General features: G+C 49.4%; 1 protein-coding gene across 1 annotated transcript in view; it reads right to left on the bottom strand.

Moving 5' to 3' along the window:
* KIF18A (kinesin family member 18A) overlaps window positions 1-15,578 on the bottom strand; it is a 312,020-nt gene that overhangs the window by 240,281 nt on the left and 56,161 nt on the right. Inside the window, exon 6 of the mRNA XM_086959474.1 lies at window positions 2,725-2,922. Within this exon, the coding sequence (XP_086815600.1) occupies window positions 2,725-2,922 (198 nt within the window). The remainder of the gene's footprint in view (window positions 1-2,724; window positions 2,923-15,578) is intronic.

Below are 15,578 nucleotides of genomic sequence, written 5' to 3'. Positions count from 1 at the left end.
TGTAGGGGACAATGACGTGCAGTGTCAGAGTGGAATGGCGAAGAGTGGAGTGGAGTGGACTGGACTGGTGAAGAGTGGAGCGGCAAAGAGTGGAGCCCAATACAGTGTCTTGTATTTAGAGTGTCACAGAGTGGAGAGGTACAGAGTGGAGTGGAGGGTTGTAGACTGCATTGTCATAGAGGTTTGCTTATTATAGTGTAGTAGAGTGCAGCGGTATAGAATTCGGTGGCATACAATGCAGTGTTGCAGAGTGGAGTAGATTAGTGTTGCATAGTAGAGTACAGTGCGGCACAGAAGCGTAGAGTGGTGCAGAGCAGAGTTGGGTCAAATAGTGTAGAGTATAGTTGCGTGGAGTAGAATAGAGTGCAGTTCCGTAGAGTGTAGTGCTGTACAGTAGAGTGGCATAGAGTACAGTGGCGTAGATTTCAGTGGCGGAGAGTGTTGCAGAGTAGAGTCGTAGATTCCAATGGTGTAGAAAGTCGTAGAATAGAGTGGTGCAGAGTCGAGTGCAGTGATATGGAGTAGAGTGGCGTACTGTCCAGTGGGGTACAGTCCAGCGGCATCTAGTACAGTAGTGTAGAGTAGATTGTTTCAGAGTAGGGTGAAGCGCTGTACAGTGGCATAGAGTGCAGTGGAGTAGAGTGCACTGTGCAGAGTAGATTGAAGTGGCGTACAGTGTATTGGAATAGAGTAGAGTGGTGCAAAGTAGGGAGGTGTAGAGTGAAGTGGCGTAGAGTGCAGGTGTGAACAGTGGAGTGGTGCAGAGTGAAGTATAGAGCATAAATGCAGAGGCGTAGAGTTGTGCAGAGTAGAGTGCAGTGGTGTGAGGTGGTGCAAAGTAGAGTGAATTGGCACAGACTGCTTTATACATGGTGTGGTAGCACAATGCCTATAGATAACTTATTTTCAATTGAAATGACCATTACATTTGAACAGACATACAGTTTTATTAATAGTGCATGCAAGCAGTTTTTGATAGGATGCGCAATAGTCAGTTGAAATGTAATGCAGACAAAACTGAAATTATTATATTTGGCTCCCACACATTCAACTGGTTGGAAGCGGCCTGGCCTGGCCTCTATGCTTCCTCCCCGCCCCCAAACACTCCCACCCACCCCCATGAGCCAAATATTTGGGAGACAAATTCGAAAATCAACTCGGCTGCCTCAGCTTGGGGTTACTCAGGACCCTCAAGGAATTTCTGTACCTATTCACCATACATTGTAGGAAAACATGCGCTAGTCACATCCTGGCTGGGTTACACCAAAGCTCTCTACCTCGGGGGTATCTGAGGCTATGTTGGGTCGTCTCCAGGTGGTGCAAAATGCTCCGGCACACCTGATTTTGACACTTCCTCATAGGACATCGTCTGCCCCTTTAAGATCTCTTTATTGGCTGCCTATTGAGCAGCGTATTTTCCTCAAATCCCGGTCTCCGGTCCACCAAGCTCTGAATCAAGCCAGTCTAGGCTATCTTGCAGACAGATTTCTCCCTTACTGCCCTTCTAGAGCTCTGCTCACGGCATCCCTGGTAGTGGTGCCCTGAGTTAAGAATTCAAATAAGAGAGTTAAGGATTTTTTTACTTAGCTGCCGCGGGCTGGAATAAGCTCCCTTTGAACCTCCGGCTGCTTCCTTGAGAGGAAATGTTCTGTAGAAAGCTGAAACTTGACTAGTTTCCTCTACCATTTAGGAAACTCTACTTCCTAGTTCAATTTAGAGTTTGGTGCTAGACCTGGCGCTGGGAAACTCAATGAGTAGCCGTGCACTTTATAAAACATCCCATTCACTCATAAAACTATACAGCACACAACCGATAATGAAATGGCATCACCAAGCATATTAATTTGTTTTAATCATATCCACGTATTTATTCCAACACACTTCAGAATTAACAAAAATGTGCTTCATTTGTACTTCCTTGATTTATTCTGAAATACTAGCACATATGTATCAAATATTTTTGCGTTCTAGGAAAAAAAGAAACCTTTCCTCCCGCCTCAAATCCAGCAAGACTGTCACATAAATCCTCTTACATTGAATTCAGAGAAAGAAAAGTAAACACCAAGCCACCGCCGAAGACAGAGCTGGACATTTGACCTCTCTCTAAATGCACAGCAAATGTGAGAAGATAAGAAAAAGATTTACAGTCCTGTTTGCAAAAAGGAGCACTGGTAGAAAACACAGAGCAGTAGCGTGAAAAGTCTTTACTCCTTGGGAGGGACGAACTCACTCTGGACAGCCTAAAACAAATATAGCCTTAAAATAACAAAAAATGAATTACAAACCACCAAGCTAATGGTAAGTAATGGGAAGAATGCATTCTGAGATAAGCTTTCTGAATGTCCCTAAGAGGTCTTTAGCAAACCAGACAGCTGGGATGACTTGTGGGCTTTAACCTAAAAAGGGATGAAAAAAACTAATCGAGGAGGTCTGAAATCCCCTTTGCTGGAACTAGACTTCTTTTTAACTACGTTTGAAAAAGTTTGTGGGCAACCCAAACAAAGTATCATACACCTTTGCTTCATATGCCTTTTCTAAGCAGTGATAATTAATGCCAAAATGCTCAGTGGTGCCCGCTCAGGTCAGCTCAACACCAGGCAAGAGTCCGATCACACAAGGAAATCCATTCATCATCCCATATGTAAAACTCACATAAAATTTTTTAAATAAGGACAAAGTACTTTTATTTTAGCGGATTTCGAAATGTGCATAAAGTGTAGATACCTTAGGGTCTGCTAGAGCATTAATGACGTTTCCCAGCGCCAGGAGGGAACGATTAATGTTTGCCCCCTCTCGGAAGCGTGCACCTTTAGTATTTGTGGCACTGGCACGTTCCGATCCTGCCAGGTCGATGAGGCACATTTTAGCAAGGCGCACATTTGGGTTGATACCTGCTGCTTTGTCTTGCTGTCGCAAATAAATCTGCGAGGGGATAAGATATATAATTAGTCAACATTATTTTCAAAGTTTTAAACAAACTTTAAACACAAATACTAGTGTTTCACTAAACGACTGCGGTTTACGTGCAGCACAAAAACTGGCACACAATTGACCGAGAGCACACTCTTGAAGTCTTTTTAACATACAGAACACATAAGATGAAAATAAAAACAAACAACAAGTAGCTAGCTTTGAATTACAGAAACTAAAAACTCGTTATTACTGCATCACAAGTACACTCAAGCATTACATTTAACTGACATATGAGATTAAATTAATCAGAAAAATCAAGAAACTTGACAAAACAGCCCTCACCCCGAGCAATTTTCCTCCAAGCAGTAAGGCAATGCCATCTTGACAGGATTACATTCATTTTCTAGAAGAATATAGGCATTACACATTTCCTCCAGGCAGGCATTAATTCAGAATAAATGCAAATAAGATAGAATAGTCTCCCTTCCTTTCATCCTTGCATTATCGACATGGCCCATTTCTATTCTCTCCACCAGGCCAGGAAGAGCTCAGCTCGCCTCGCACACACCCAACATGAGACGAGAGAAACCTAAACATCTATTCCTTATTCTGGATGGCAATGGAAATCCTACATAATTAAGCAGGAGGACATAGCGTCTGCCTTTAAAGTACGGCCTCATGCGAAAACTATAGTCAACCCAACTATTACTTTCATACAAGGAAGTAAGCAGACACCTTCATGGTGATTCGAATACTCTTAATCCACACTAGTCCTCATTCACAGCTGGATGGAAACTGCTTGCACAGTAGCTGAAACTAAAAACACTACTTTAAAAGAATAGTTACTTTTAAACTTTTTGAATGCTCTATTACTAACTGGTAATCTGCATTACTCCGGGTCCCGTTGTCCTTGTCTCATTCATTACAAAGTGGAGATGACCATCTCAGGACAGAAAAAAACAAGAATTTGCAATGCAATAGGTCTCGCAGCATTAAAGTTTGAGTTACTGGCATTGTAAATGACAATGCTTTGCATTAATTTTTTTCTTAATTTGCAATTGGTATATAAACATTGTCTGTGAGTGGTTAGCTGTTGCTAACAGACACCCTCACAGACCTAGAGCACTGCACGGCTCATATAATCGAATATGCACTGAAATCGGAAGGCTGCAATGCCGATTGAATGCATAGGGCCAGCGCCCATGCACACCCTATATGCAGCCAAGGCCTACCTTACAGAGGGCCCCACAGAAATTAATCAGTGATGCCACAGGCCATGGTGCCAAGTAACCCGAGAGCAAACAATGTGTGACGTGAGTGGATGCCCGTCATCAGCTGTGGCCCAGCACCACACTGGCACGAAATACAGCACGCAGGCCTAGAATTTGGCATGGCCTCTTTTGAGAATCACTATGCATCCAATCAGCGGTGCTAAGAGGTACCTATGATTAAAGTCACAGGAAAGCAGCTTTGGCATGCCGGGGAAAAGCCCTATGAAGTTAAACTCACACTTTGTTTTGCTTTTTGCAGTTTTATATAGCACAAACTCGACATGAAGGTGTTGCTAGGCACCGGGAGATTAAGTGACTTGCTCAGAACCACAGGATGTGGAGGCCAAGACGAGGCTCGAACCGGGTAACCCAGCTCCAAGGTCGGCAGCTCCGGCCATTATGCCACATCCTGTTTTTACTGCAGCGTCCACGCACACATTACAAGAAGCAACTAACTTCATGTACAAAACGCACATTGTATTTGGGAACGTGTGGGCTGGCGCCTTCGGCATTTTCAATGGCACATATCTACATGTCCATGGTGTACTCTGCTCATTTGTTAAGTATCCGTGGCTCTGCTGAGCAACTTCAAGCACACAAATCCCCCGCTTCACCAGCTGGGTAAATATGGCAATTCTATCCCAGAGTCAGTGTGGGTGATATTTTGGCACGGAAATGCCCGACGGGGCTGGGTCCTCCATCATTAGCTAGGTCTGAGGCAAAGGAAAACCCTCTAAGCCACTGCTCCTTTGCCTCAGTGTTGTTCTTGCCTCTTTCTAGCTCATCTATCTTTCCAGGCAGGGTGAGAGGCGCGCTCAGGCCCCAGAGAGCAATTAAACCCGCCTCTCAGGAACTCCTCTTCAGAGCGGGGTGGGAAGGGGCACGAGGGGCTGGGGAGGGTAGTGAGGGGACATTAGGCATTCGGGAATGCGCGCCTCCTGCCCTTCTCGACCACTCACTCCGGTCAATCACACTATCTTGCCAAGAAACCGAAACCTTGTGGTAGCTCCCGGCAACTTTGGAGCACTGACTCCTTAGTCCTCAACATCACAGGTATCCAAAAAAAACACGGCGGACCCTGAAACAATCATTCCCTGGGACTCAATTAACATGTGGAAATACCTCAGCCATATGTGCACTAACCCTCAAAGGCTCTGGATCAAGCGTCATCTAAAAGAACAGATTAAAGCTGCCTGCTAGAAGACCAACAAATCCAATCCAGAACACCAAGTCTTCCCTGGAAAACAAAATCACGCTCAACCAAAATTCAGAGGTAACTCTCTGAAGGTTGCCAGCTCAAAAATATGTAAGTATCTTCCCATATGTTCGAAGATCGTGTAGGACTGGGCTATCTTAAAGAAGAGACAAACAGAATCTGCTACAACGGTGATACACTTGGGCTGCAGCCATTCACCACTTCACCATCATGCACAGGTTGACTTAATTCTGTCCCCATGTCCTTTGCACCTCATTTGTGCATTTTATTCATAACTATGTTCGAGTAAATGTTTCTTTCGTCTTTTGGCATGTAATATTTGATGCATGTAACTGTGCTTTTTTACTTGGATTTCTACTATCTATGGGCACTACAAATAATGCAGACCTGATAATGCCACAGACGGGAACAGAGCTGGTAATAGGTTTGTGTTGAGCAATGCCCATAAATAACTTCAAGGTGTCTAGCTGATATCTGGGTTGACCATGGATAGTGCAGTGCCCTACTTCAGACATCCGACTTAAACAAACGAACACTGGTCCACAGCGTTGGACTACCGCAAACTGGTTTGAATTGGCCTCTTCAACAAATGCAGGGACAAAGGTCCAACTTTAAACAAATGAACAAAAAAGCCTGCTCTGAACTTAATTCTTTTATGTGTGATGTTATTGCTCACTCGATGTGTCACAGACCATGATAACAAGTACTGAATTAATACTCATTCTACTTTTAGTAACCTTTAATACTACAATCCATTTAACAACTGAGCGAAGGCAAGCCTGACACGTTTAATGTACGGCTTAATTTAGGCCTACAGCTGTAAAAGTTAAGTCGGTTACAATAAAAATACGTACAAAAAATACTTTCTCTGGAGCGACAATACTGGCGTGAAAACAAACGTAATAATCAGAGCATGTAGGGGATACATTGTGCCAATGGTCATGTCCGTACTGCTACTGCCCAATTTATTTTCTAAGTCCAAAAACGCAGAAAACAAGAGAGCAACACCTTCGGGTAAAGTTTGCGCTATATACAATCGCATTAAATAAACATAAAAAAGCGATCGCTATTGTGAAAACAGCCATACCACATATGCGACGCCAGGGCGAGAGAGCGGAATGAGCGGAAGCAGGAATAACAATTAAATGCAGCACTCAATATAACCAACATGTAGGCAGACACAAACTCCGCTCTCAGTCAGATGTACTTTTCAACCTTTTTATTTCAGTGAAATCACAGTGTGCCTCTTGCTACAAGCTATTTTTAACGCCTGCTGCTTATCGGCGGCGTGCGCTCCTCTGCAGACTCCCCCTGCTCCCCGCTGCCCTTCCCACGCATGCGGACCAAAACCGAAACTTAAAGCATATCATGGCAGAGGAAGATTCCGACGCGCGCCTTGGGATTGGGTCGGGCGCGTGAGCGGTCTATGTTACAAGCTCTATTGCGCGACCCAATCCGAAGGCGTGCGTCGGAATCCGACGCTGCCATAGACAATGCTGCGCGCGTGGCCAGCTCTTGTCTCCCCTCGTTGTCGGCTGAGCCGACAGCTATAGCTCTCGCAGCGAGAGCGCGCTTTCGCCAGGGCGAGACATAACAAAAGGAATGCGGGGACCCTAATACTGCCCCTTCCACCGGGAGTACATAAGCAGAACTTACCCTGCACCCCGCCTGTACAACCAAGCCCAGACAGGAAGGCCGGCCACCTAGGCAGGAGGGAAGTATGAATGGGACGAGGACAACGGGACCCGGAGTAATGAAGATTACCGGTAAGTAATAGAGCATTACCCCCAGGTCCCTTATGTCCTCGTCCCATTCATTACAAAGTGGAGAATACCAAAGCAGAAACTGGCCTTCCAACCCACAAGCACACCCAAGAAATCACAAAAAAAGCAGCAACTCATGAGAGCACAGAGAAGGAGGGAAAGGGGGACCGCAGGAAGCAACCAGCCCGCAACCTAGAACAGGACAGCAGGGACCAAACAAGGACCGGAGACAACCAAGAAAAAAAAGAGAAGGCCATAGCCCCAACAAGGAGGCCGTCAACCAGAGAAACCGGAGACAGGGCAACTAGGACCAAGACCTAAAGGACATGGCCAAGGAACCCACCGGAAAAGGCCGCCCAGCTCGGGACCACAAGGAGGGCCCACAGGACCCGGCAGCCACAGAGAACAGAGCAAACAGGAACCGCCCGAAGAAGGCCAAAGAAAGAAGCCAAGACTGGCTAACAGAGCACAGGCACAAGCACCCAGACCAACAAGGAAGGAGGAAGGCACAGGCCAGAAACCGGACCACCCCACCAAACCGAACGACCCAGCACCAGAGAGCGCAGAGGAGAAAGCCAACCAAACCACGCTGAGGAGGCCCAGGAACCAGGAAGAAAAAACAGCACCCCAGAGCCACCAAACTACAACCACCAAGCACCATGCCCAGTGGGAGGAGCCACAGCAGGAGCTAGACCCCCAACCAAATCGACAAGGACAGGAAAGGAGACAGACTCGAAACTTCAGGAGGCCAAAAAACCCCACAGGGAAGGAGGCCGCAAACCAAACCAGGAAGGATACCAAACCCAGAACAGCATGGGGAAAGGAGACCAATCCAAAGATCACAGGTCAGAGATGCCCCCAGAAAGAACCAGCCGAAAGCCAACCAAAAATAGAGTGGCCAACAAGACCGGAAACGAACAAACCCAACAAGGGCTGGGACAGAGCCAGCGGCCACAACCCCCAGAAAACCCCCAACCCAAAATGGGAGGGAAAACAAGGCAGGACGGGAGCCCAGAGCAACCGGGAACACCGAGCAGCCTGCCAAACCAGGAAGCAACCAGGCAGTAACCCACCGAACCACAGAGGGCAGACAAAAGAGGCACCAACATGGTAGAAGACTGCACAAACAGGCCAACCCAGTCCAAGCAAGCAGCAAGGGCAGGAGCAGCCGAAAAAAGAACCGCCCCAGGGCGCACAGCACCCAGACCAAAAGGCTACCAGGCCCGACCCCAGCAACGCCAGAGAGAAGCTAAGAAAACAGCACAAACCAGGGCAACAAACGCCAAAGGAACCAGGAAGCCAGAACCAGATCAAAGCAACCCGACGACGCAGGATGACCCACCCGCAGGCCCAACCAAACCCCGGAAGGAGCCCATGCAGCGCCCAGGCCAAATCAAAGGGCAGGGAAGAACAGGGAACCCCACGTACACCACCGCCGTACCAAATAGAAGGACGTGGAGGACGCAGAGGGCCAAGCAGCAGGAAAAACCCCAGACAACCTGCAACTAGGAGGGATGACCCCACAGAAGCAAGAGCACCACAGAACCGCACCCCAACCAGAGAGGGGCGGGGGGGTTGGGCTGCGTCTGGTACAAGACCCCGCAGGAGCGGAAAAGCCCCAGCTGACATGCAGCCAGGTTTCCACTACGGGAACCATACGAGACCAGACCCCCCAGGGAGCCAACGCACCAGAGCGCAGAAACCAAGAAGCCAATAGCACCGGCAGTCCTAGGCGGCCACACAGGCACCAACCAGGCCCGACCATGCACTGCCACGGAGAGCAGACGTGCAGAACAGAAGAGGGGAAACCGGCCAATCCAAGGACACAGCAGCAACGAAAGACAGCCAGGCCCATACTGCAGCGGCACAAACCCCAGGGACCAAAAGGCGAACCGCCACCAGAAACACAATCGGGGGGGGGAGGGTGGGGCGCCAAGGAAAGGAAGAGTTGGCGCCCATCCACACCAGTCAGAGAAGCCACAAGGCACCCCCAGTAAGCCACAACCAGGAAAAACCAGGCAGGAACGGCGGCAGACCCAGGAGAGGCGGTCAGGAAACACCCAAAGCAAGCCAAAGGCAAGCACAGGGAGAGCCAGGGCAGGTGCAAACAAAAACAGAAGCATCCAAACCCCAGAAGCAACCCAAGCACACAGAAGGCCCCGAAACAAACACCGGAAGCCCCAGGACAGAGCAAAGGAAAACAGACAGCCGCACCCAAGGCAGCACGAGCCACCAGGCGCAGACAGAGAGCCCCAGATAGCCCAAGGTACAAAACCAGGAAGCCGCAAGAGGAACCAGACGCAGCCCAAGGGAAGCAGAGGGGCAGCCAAGAAAAGAGGGGAAAACTCCGTCAGGACCAACAGGAACCCAGGGGAACCAACAGGAACCCCCCCACCCCCCCGCAGCCGCCCAAAAAACAGGAATACAGACCCACCACCAGCCGGGGCAGGGAGCAGAAGAGGGGGGCAGAAGCGCACCCCAACAGACCGCCGCTAAGGAAGCAAGATGCGACCCAGACACTAGAGCAGCAGAGGGAAAGGCGCAAGCAAGCAGGCAGGGAGACCCCAACAAAACAGGGAACCCTAGGAGCAAGCAGAGACAGAGCCAGCAAAAAAAGGAACCAGCCACCACAGTGGTGACAGGAACCCACGCCAACCCGAGGCAGGCCACCAAACAGAAAGAGTGAATGCCAACAGCACAGAGAATCAGCAAACAAACTCAACGGAGAGGAGAACCCCCCCCCAACATTGCCGGAAAGCAAACATAGACGCATGCGTAGCCAGGAGCAAGGGCACCACCCGAAGGCAGTGACCCAAAGGGAGAAGTCCTGCGGCAGTAACAGAAACACCCACCACATAGACCAGCGCAGACAAAGAGCGCCGAACCCGGAACCACATCGCCCGAGCGGCCAGCACCCCTGAGCAGATTGCCCCAGAGGCCAGTGCGAAGCAAAAGCGCCAGAGGGGAGTGCAAAGCAAGGCCCATACCAGTAGACTAGCAGGAGCCAGAGCATGAGGGTGAAGAAGGCGCCGCCCCAAAGCATGAGGGTGAAGAAGGCGCTGCCCCAGAGCCGGGGTGAGCAACAGCCGCAGAGCGGAGGTCTCTTCAGCTCCCGGCACGTAGAGAAGCAGAGCCGGAGACGAGGAAGAGGCAGCAGCGGGTCACACCATGCAATCCATCTGACTCAGGGCCGCCAGCAACCCAGGAAAAAACGTGATTACCCCCCCGTCCACCAACCGCAGGCGGGGGCCAGAGCCTGGAGTATAAGTAAACTAAAAGCATAGTCATTGTTCAGAGTTTCAGGGAAAACAATCTGCCCTGAATCACACCGAGATCAGAACCAGGTTCCATAAGGGGCACATCAGCAGGTGTAGCAGCTATCGCATCCCCTCTCCCCGGGACCGCCAAGCCCTCTCCAATGCACGCCGGGAGCAGCACAAGAGACCGGAGCACGCAGCAGGCCATCCAGGAGGAGGAGGAGAGCAGCCCTGACAGGAAGCTCCCCAAGAGGAGCTCTGCTTGCAGAACCCGCATGCACTGGAAGCACCGCCCCCAACCAAGGCGCACTCGACCAGGGCAGCAGACGCCGGGAGCAGCGAGGGGCACGGAGACAGCAGCAGGCCACCCGTGAGGAGAAGAGCAGCCCGGCCGGTAGAACACGCCGAATCACGCACCTGCAAAAAATTTCCAGAGCGGGGGCCAACAGCACAACAAGGCCCCTACCGCCACCGGGAACATAGGAACAGGCAGCCACCCTGTGGGAGAGAAAGGCAGGAAACGAACATGCTACTCCCGCGCTCGGTACCCCACACCACAGTGCAAGGAAATACAAAAATCTGGCAAGCGGGACTCACCCGGGAGGTGGGGGGGGGGGGGCGGGGAGGGGGTTGAGGAGCAACCCCAGGAACAAGGCCCTCCACCCCAACGGCCGGGACACCAGGAGACCGTCAGGAACACAGCAAGCGCAGCCCGGCCAGGCTCGGGAAGAGGAACACGCGACCCGGAAGAAAGCCGGGAGACCACGCCACAGCCTCAAAGGGCCGGGAGGTCAAGCAGGGCACCGGCTCCAACAGGGATAAACTCTCAGCAAGCCCAGCAGGCCACGAGAAAACAGACAGAAAACCCCATGCTCGCACAGCCAGGCAGCCGGGCGAGGGGGGGGGGGGAAGAGAAGCACCGCCACTCCAGCCCAGCAGAAGCAGCACCAGCACCCCACCATTAGGTCGACAGGAAAAAAAAAAAAAAAAAATAAAGAACAGGCGGGATCTGGGTAAGTTCTGCTTTTGTACTACCGGTGGGAGTGGCAGTATTAGGGTCCCAGCATTCCTTTTGTTTTTTTCTGTCGGGAGATGGTCATCTCCACTTTGTAATGAATGGGACGAGGACATAAGGGACCTGGGGGTAATGCCTGTGTGCATGTAAGCCTCAGAGGGTGAAAACCCTACCTTCATAAGTGCAGCACCAATCGCTAGACAGTTTTTATCTATATGATTTGTCCAACATGCAAGGTTATGGGTACAGCATGTGCTGACTGAGGAGGTGGGTGGGTGCAGTGTACAAACTTAAGCAAGATGCAAGATTATGGGATTCACAGCAAAGGCAATGTTTCCTTCCTTTGTCGTCCTATGCAGTTTCCTTCCCCAACTAGAATCTTCCAGGTCCTGAAAATGCGTTCAGAGAATAGTGGTTGCAAAGGTAGCCTATATTGTTGCCATACAACTGTCAGCCGTAGCAACAGGTTTTCGAAAGGCCATTAACTAATACAGCCTTTTCTCTGTTCCATCCGACTGACTGAGGAGGTGGGTGGGTGCAGTGTACAAACTTGAGCAAGATACAAGAGCAAGCAAAGGCAAGGTTTCCTTCCTTTGTCGTCCTATGCAGTTTCCTTCCCCAACTAGAATCTTCCAGGTCCTGAAAATGCATTCAGAGAATAGTGGTTGCAAAGGTAGCCTATGTTGTTGCCATACAACTGTCAGCGGTAGCAACAGGTTTTCGAAAGGCCATTAACTAATACAGCCTTTTCTCCGTTCCATCCGTATAGGATTGGGGTGGGGGCCAAGGGGGCTCTCAGGGGTGATCTACTCCTCGGAAATCTTAGCACTTGAGAATACAAGAGACTAGCCATGGGACAATAATGGCCTAAACCTCTCAGTGGCGGGAGAAGGGTAAAACCACCATATATGGCCAACACATGCTCAAAGAGTCTAACAAAACAGATCTCACAAGACCTCTATATTATATAAAACTGCTGTAATCTACCTCATTAATTTGCAGTTTACTTTATAATCCTAGGTGATGAGCAAATCTGAAAAGAAAAAGCAGGCTCTGACTTTATGCAAAGTCAGCACACATCAATCCTCACTAGCACACCAATGACTTCGCAGAATACAGTCTGAAGCTGGTCATTGCCGATAAGAGAAAGTTATGTTTTGGTTATGCTCTTTCTGGTGATACTCTAACCGCAGTCTCCTCACCTTGTAAAAACGTCATCTGGGGATTTTTCTCAGCATTGCTTCTGTGTGTTGGTTGGGGGTGGTGTGAGGGTCCACACTGCCCTGCCTTGAAAAATAGAATGGAGCCGCGTATAGGTATCGCGCTCTTGCGCAGATATCAGGTTCTTTCTTGACTGTATGCACCTTTTGACATAGAGGGTCTTAAATGATCATTATAACAGTGTGAAGATCTCTAGTCTAGAATATTTTATGGCTCGTGAAAAGAGTCCTTTTTTAATAGAACAGAAAGTAGGGAGGGTGATGAGGAATCGGAGGTTAGAGTAGCTACTAAAAAAAAGTGTTTCCCCAAAGGTGAGTAACTTGTTCTTATGATGGATACATCTAACTGCAGAAGATTCCTCACTAAAGCAGTACCTCTCTGGTGGGGGGGGGGGGGGGGGGGGGGGGGGGGGGGTTGTAGTATGGCTCATACCGGAAATCCTGCAGGACCGAATAAGCAAAGTGCCCTTGCCGCTGGACATGGCTATCAATGCAGTATTGCTTTGTGAATGTATGGTGTTACACCCATACGCCAGCTGACAGATGACCAGAAGAAGCACTCCACGTGCGAATGCAGGGACTGCATCCTTGGCTCTGGTTAAATGAGATCTCAGACCTTCCACAGGCTGCTTCTTGGCCATAGCATAGCAGTTCTTCATTGTCAGGTCTCACGGCGGGGTCTAGTCTCGAACCCTGCCTTGAGACGCATTGCTGTAAACTAAAACTACAATTCCCATGTTTCCAGGGTCAGCGCGCGCGACGCCCGTGGTGATGACGTCACACGCGCAAGGAACATTACCGGTGGAGGAACAACAGCGCCCGCCGTTGATTCTGGTTGTGTGACGGTAAGGCTGTTCCGTGCGTTACCAGCGTATCCTTTTGGTGTTTTGTTCTTTGATCCGGCTGGTGAGTAATTTCGGAGCGTTCTGCTTCTGTTGGTGGGTTGCGCCTTGCGGCGCCTTCCATCCCTGGGGAGTCCTCGGCTGAGGCTCCGGTGTTCAAACTTCCCTGAGGTCTGCCATTTGCCTAGTGGCTTCTTCAGTGCATTGCTGTTGGGTGGATTATCGTATGAGCATCTGTGATCAGTGATCTGCCATCCTATGCTCTGGTGAATTGACTGGCTTCCTGACTCACGGTGCAATTGTTCTGGTCACTCGTCTTCCTCTTGCCTAAATCCTCTTCGAAAAAGGGAAATTTTGGAATTACCTGCATGAGACGCTGATTGCCCAGAAGTGCCTTATTAACTTTGGGAGTATTGTCATACTGAAGACGTATTCAGCTTTTTAATACTTCAGAATAATATTTACGTAAGGATCCAGAACTATTAGTGTTACTCTTTGTATGCAGTATCGTGTGTATGTCTGGTGAAGTAACCTGGCAATACATATCCAGTGTATTAGACAATAACTATTGTCTTCGTTTCTTTATTTTGTGCAACAGGGGCTTATGAGCTTCGCCTGGCTGGCTAACTACCATACTGACCCCTGTTGAAGCCATATTTGACATTTATGTTGGTATGTGATTTAATACTGTTGTGTTTAGTGCACTAAAACACCATAGAGGAAGGCTGACCACATGGTTCTTGTGTTTTAGATTGAGCTACAAGTACAACTTTTCTGATTGCCAGGCAAAGCCATCCAATTATTCCTTTCCAGGTATACCGCCTTCACTTCACACTAGGGTGGGGGTTAAAGGTTACCTAAAAGTGAGTTGTATTTTAAGTCTGTGCTTGTCTCATGGTGCCTTGTTCTCGTTTCAGCTTCCCCTCCCAGCTGCTCCCTTCCTTCCCTTCCTGAAAATCCCTCGCTCGATCATTCCTGTGTGTCTGTTCACATTCAGACCCAGGGGCTGTCGAGAGGTGGACCCCATAGAGCATCGTGAGATCCCGAGGACCATTGGACCTGACATTCATACAGAGGACTAGCCACCTAGATATGGTCATTTTCTGCACTGCCTAACCCTTTTTCTCTGGAGTAAAGCTTTCAAAGAGCTGATCGTCCATCTGATGGTCTTTGGTACAATCAATCTAAAATCATAAAGCTTTTACATGATTCCAACAGTGGAGTCTCTCCTCTTTATTCTAGAGTTGAGGCGGAGCGAAGAATATTGGAAAAGCAATGGCTTGTCCATGAAAGCATGTCACAACTTTCAGCAAAAAAAAAAAAAAAAAACTGCTCTAGTCCTAAACACCAGTTTGCCTGAAAAGACAGTGGTGTATGGTGGGTAAAAAGACACAGCCTGTAGCTCACTCATGCATCAAGCTGAGGATATAGCTCTGAGGAAGACCGTTTTGAGTGTAAGGACAGCTGTGCATCGGTCAAATGGAGTACATATCAATCAATCATTCAATCAGTAATTTTATAGAGCGCGCTACTCACCCGTGAGGGTCTCAAGGCGCTGGCGGGTGGAGGGAGAGTAGCTCCGGGTCAGTCGAAGAGCAGGTCTTGAGGTCCTTCCTGAACGTGTGGAGGTTCGGGGAGCGTCTGATGTCGACCGGGAACTCATGCCAGGATTTGGCTGCTATGTAGGAGAATGATCTCCCCACGGTTCTGTTTCTGTGGATGCGGGGCACCTCCACCAGGGCGAGTTCGGCGGAGCGGAGGTTCCTCTTGGGTGCGTGGAAACAAACTCGGTCGTTGAGGTATTTGGGTCCGATGTTGTTGAGGGATTTGTAGGCATGTGTGAGGAGTTTGAAAGTGATTCTCTTCTCGTCGGGGAGCCAGTGGAGGCTTCAGAGGTGTTGGGTCATATGTTCGTGGCGTGGAGTCCCTAGGATGAGCCTCGCAGCGGCGTTCTGGATGGTTTGGAGTTTGTGTGAAGAGTTTTGTTAATTTCGGTGTAGAGGGCCTTGTCGTAGTCTAGTCTGCTGGTTATGAGAGTGTGGGTGACGGTCTTTCAGCAGTCGCGTGGGATCCATTTGAAG

This window comes from Lissotriton vulgaris, chromosome 2_2 (genome assembly GCF_964263255.1).
Source record: "Lissotriton vulgaris chromosome 2_2, aLisVul1.2, whole genome shotgun sequence".
Taxonomy (NCBI): Eukaryota; Metazoa; Chordata; class Amphibia; order Caudata; family Salamandridae; genus Lissotriton; species Lissotriton vulgaris.
Note: the sequence above shows the minus strand (reverse complement) of the source record. Positions and strands in the feature narration are given on the sequence as shown.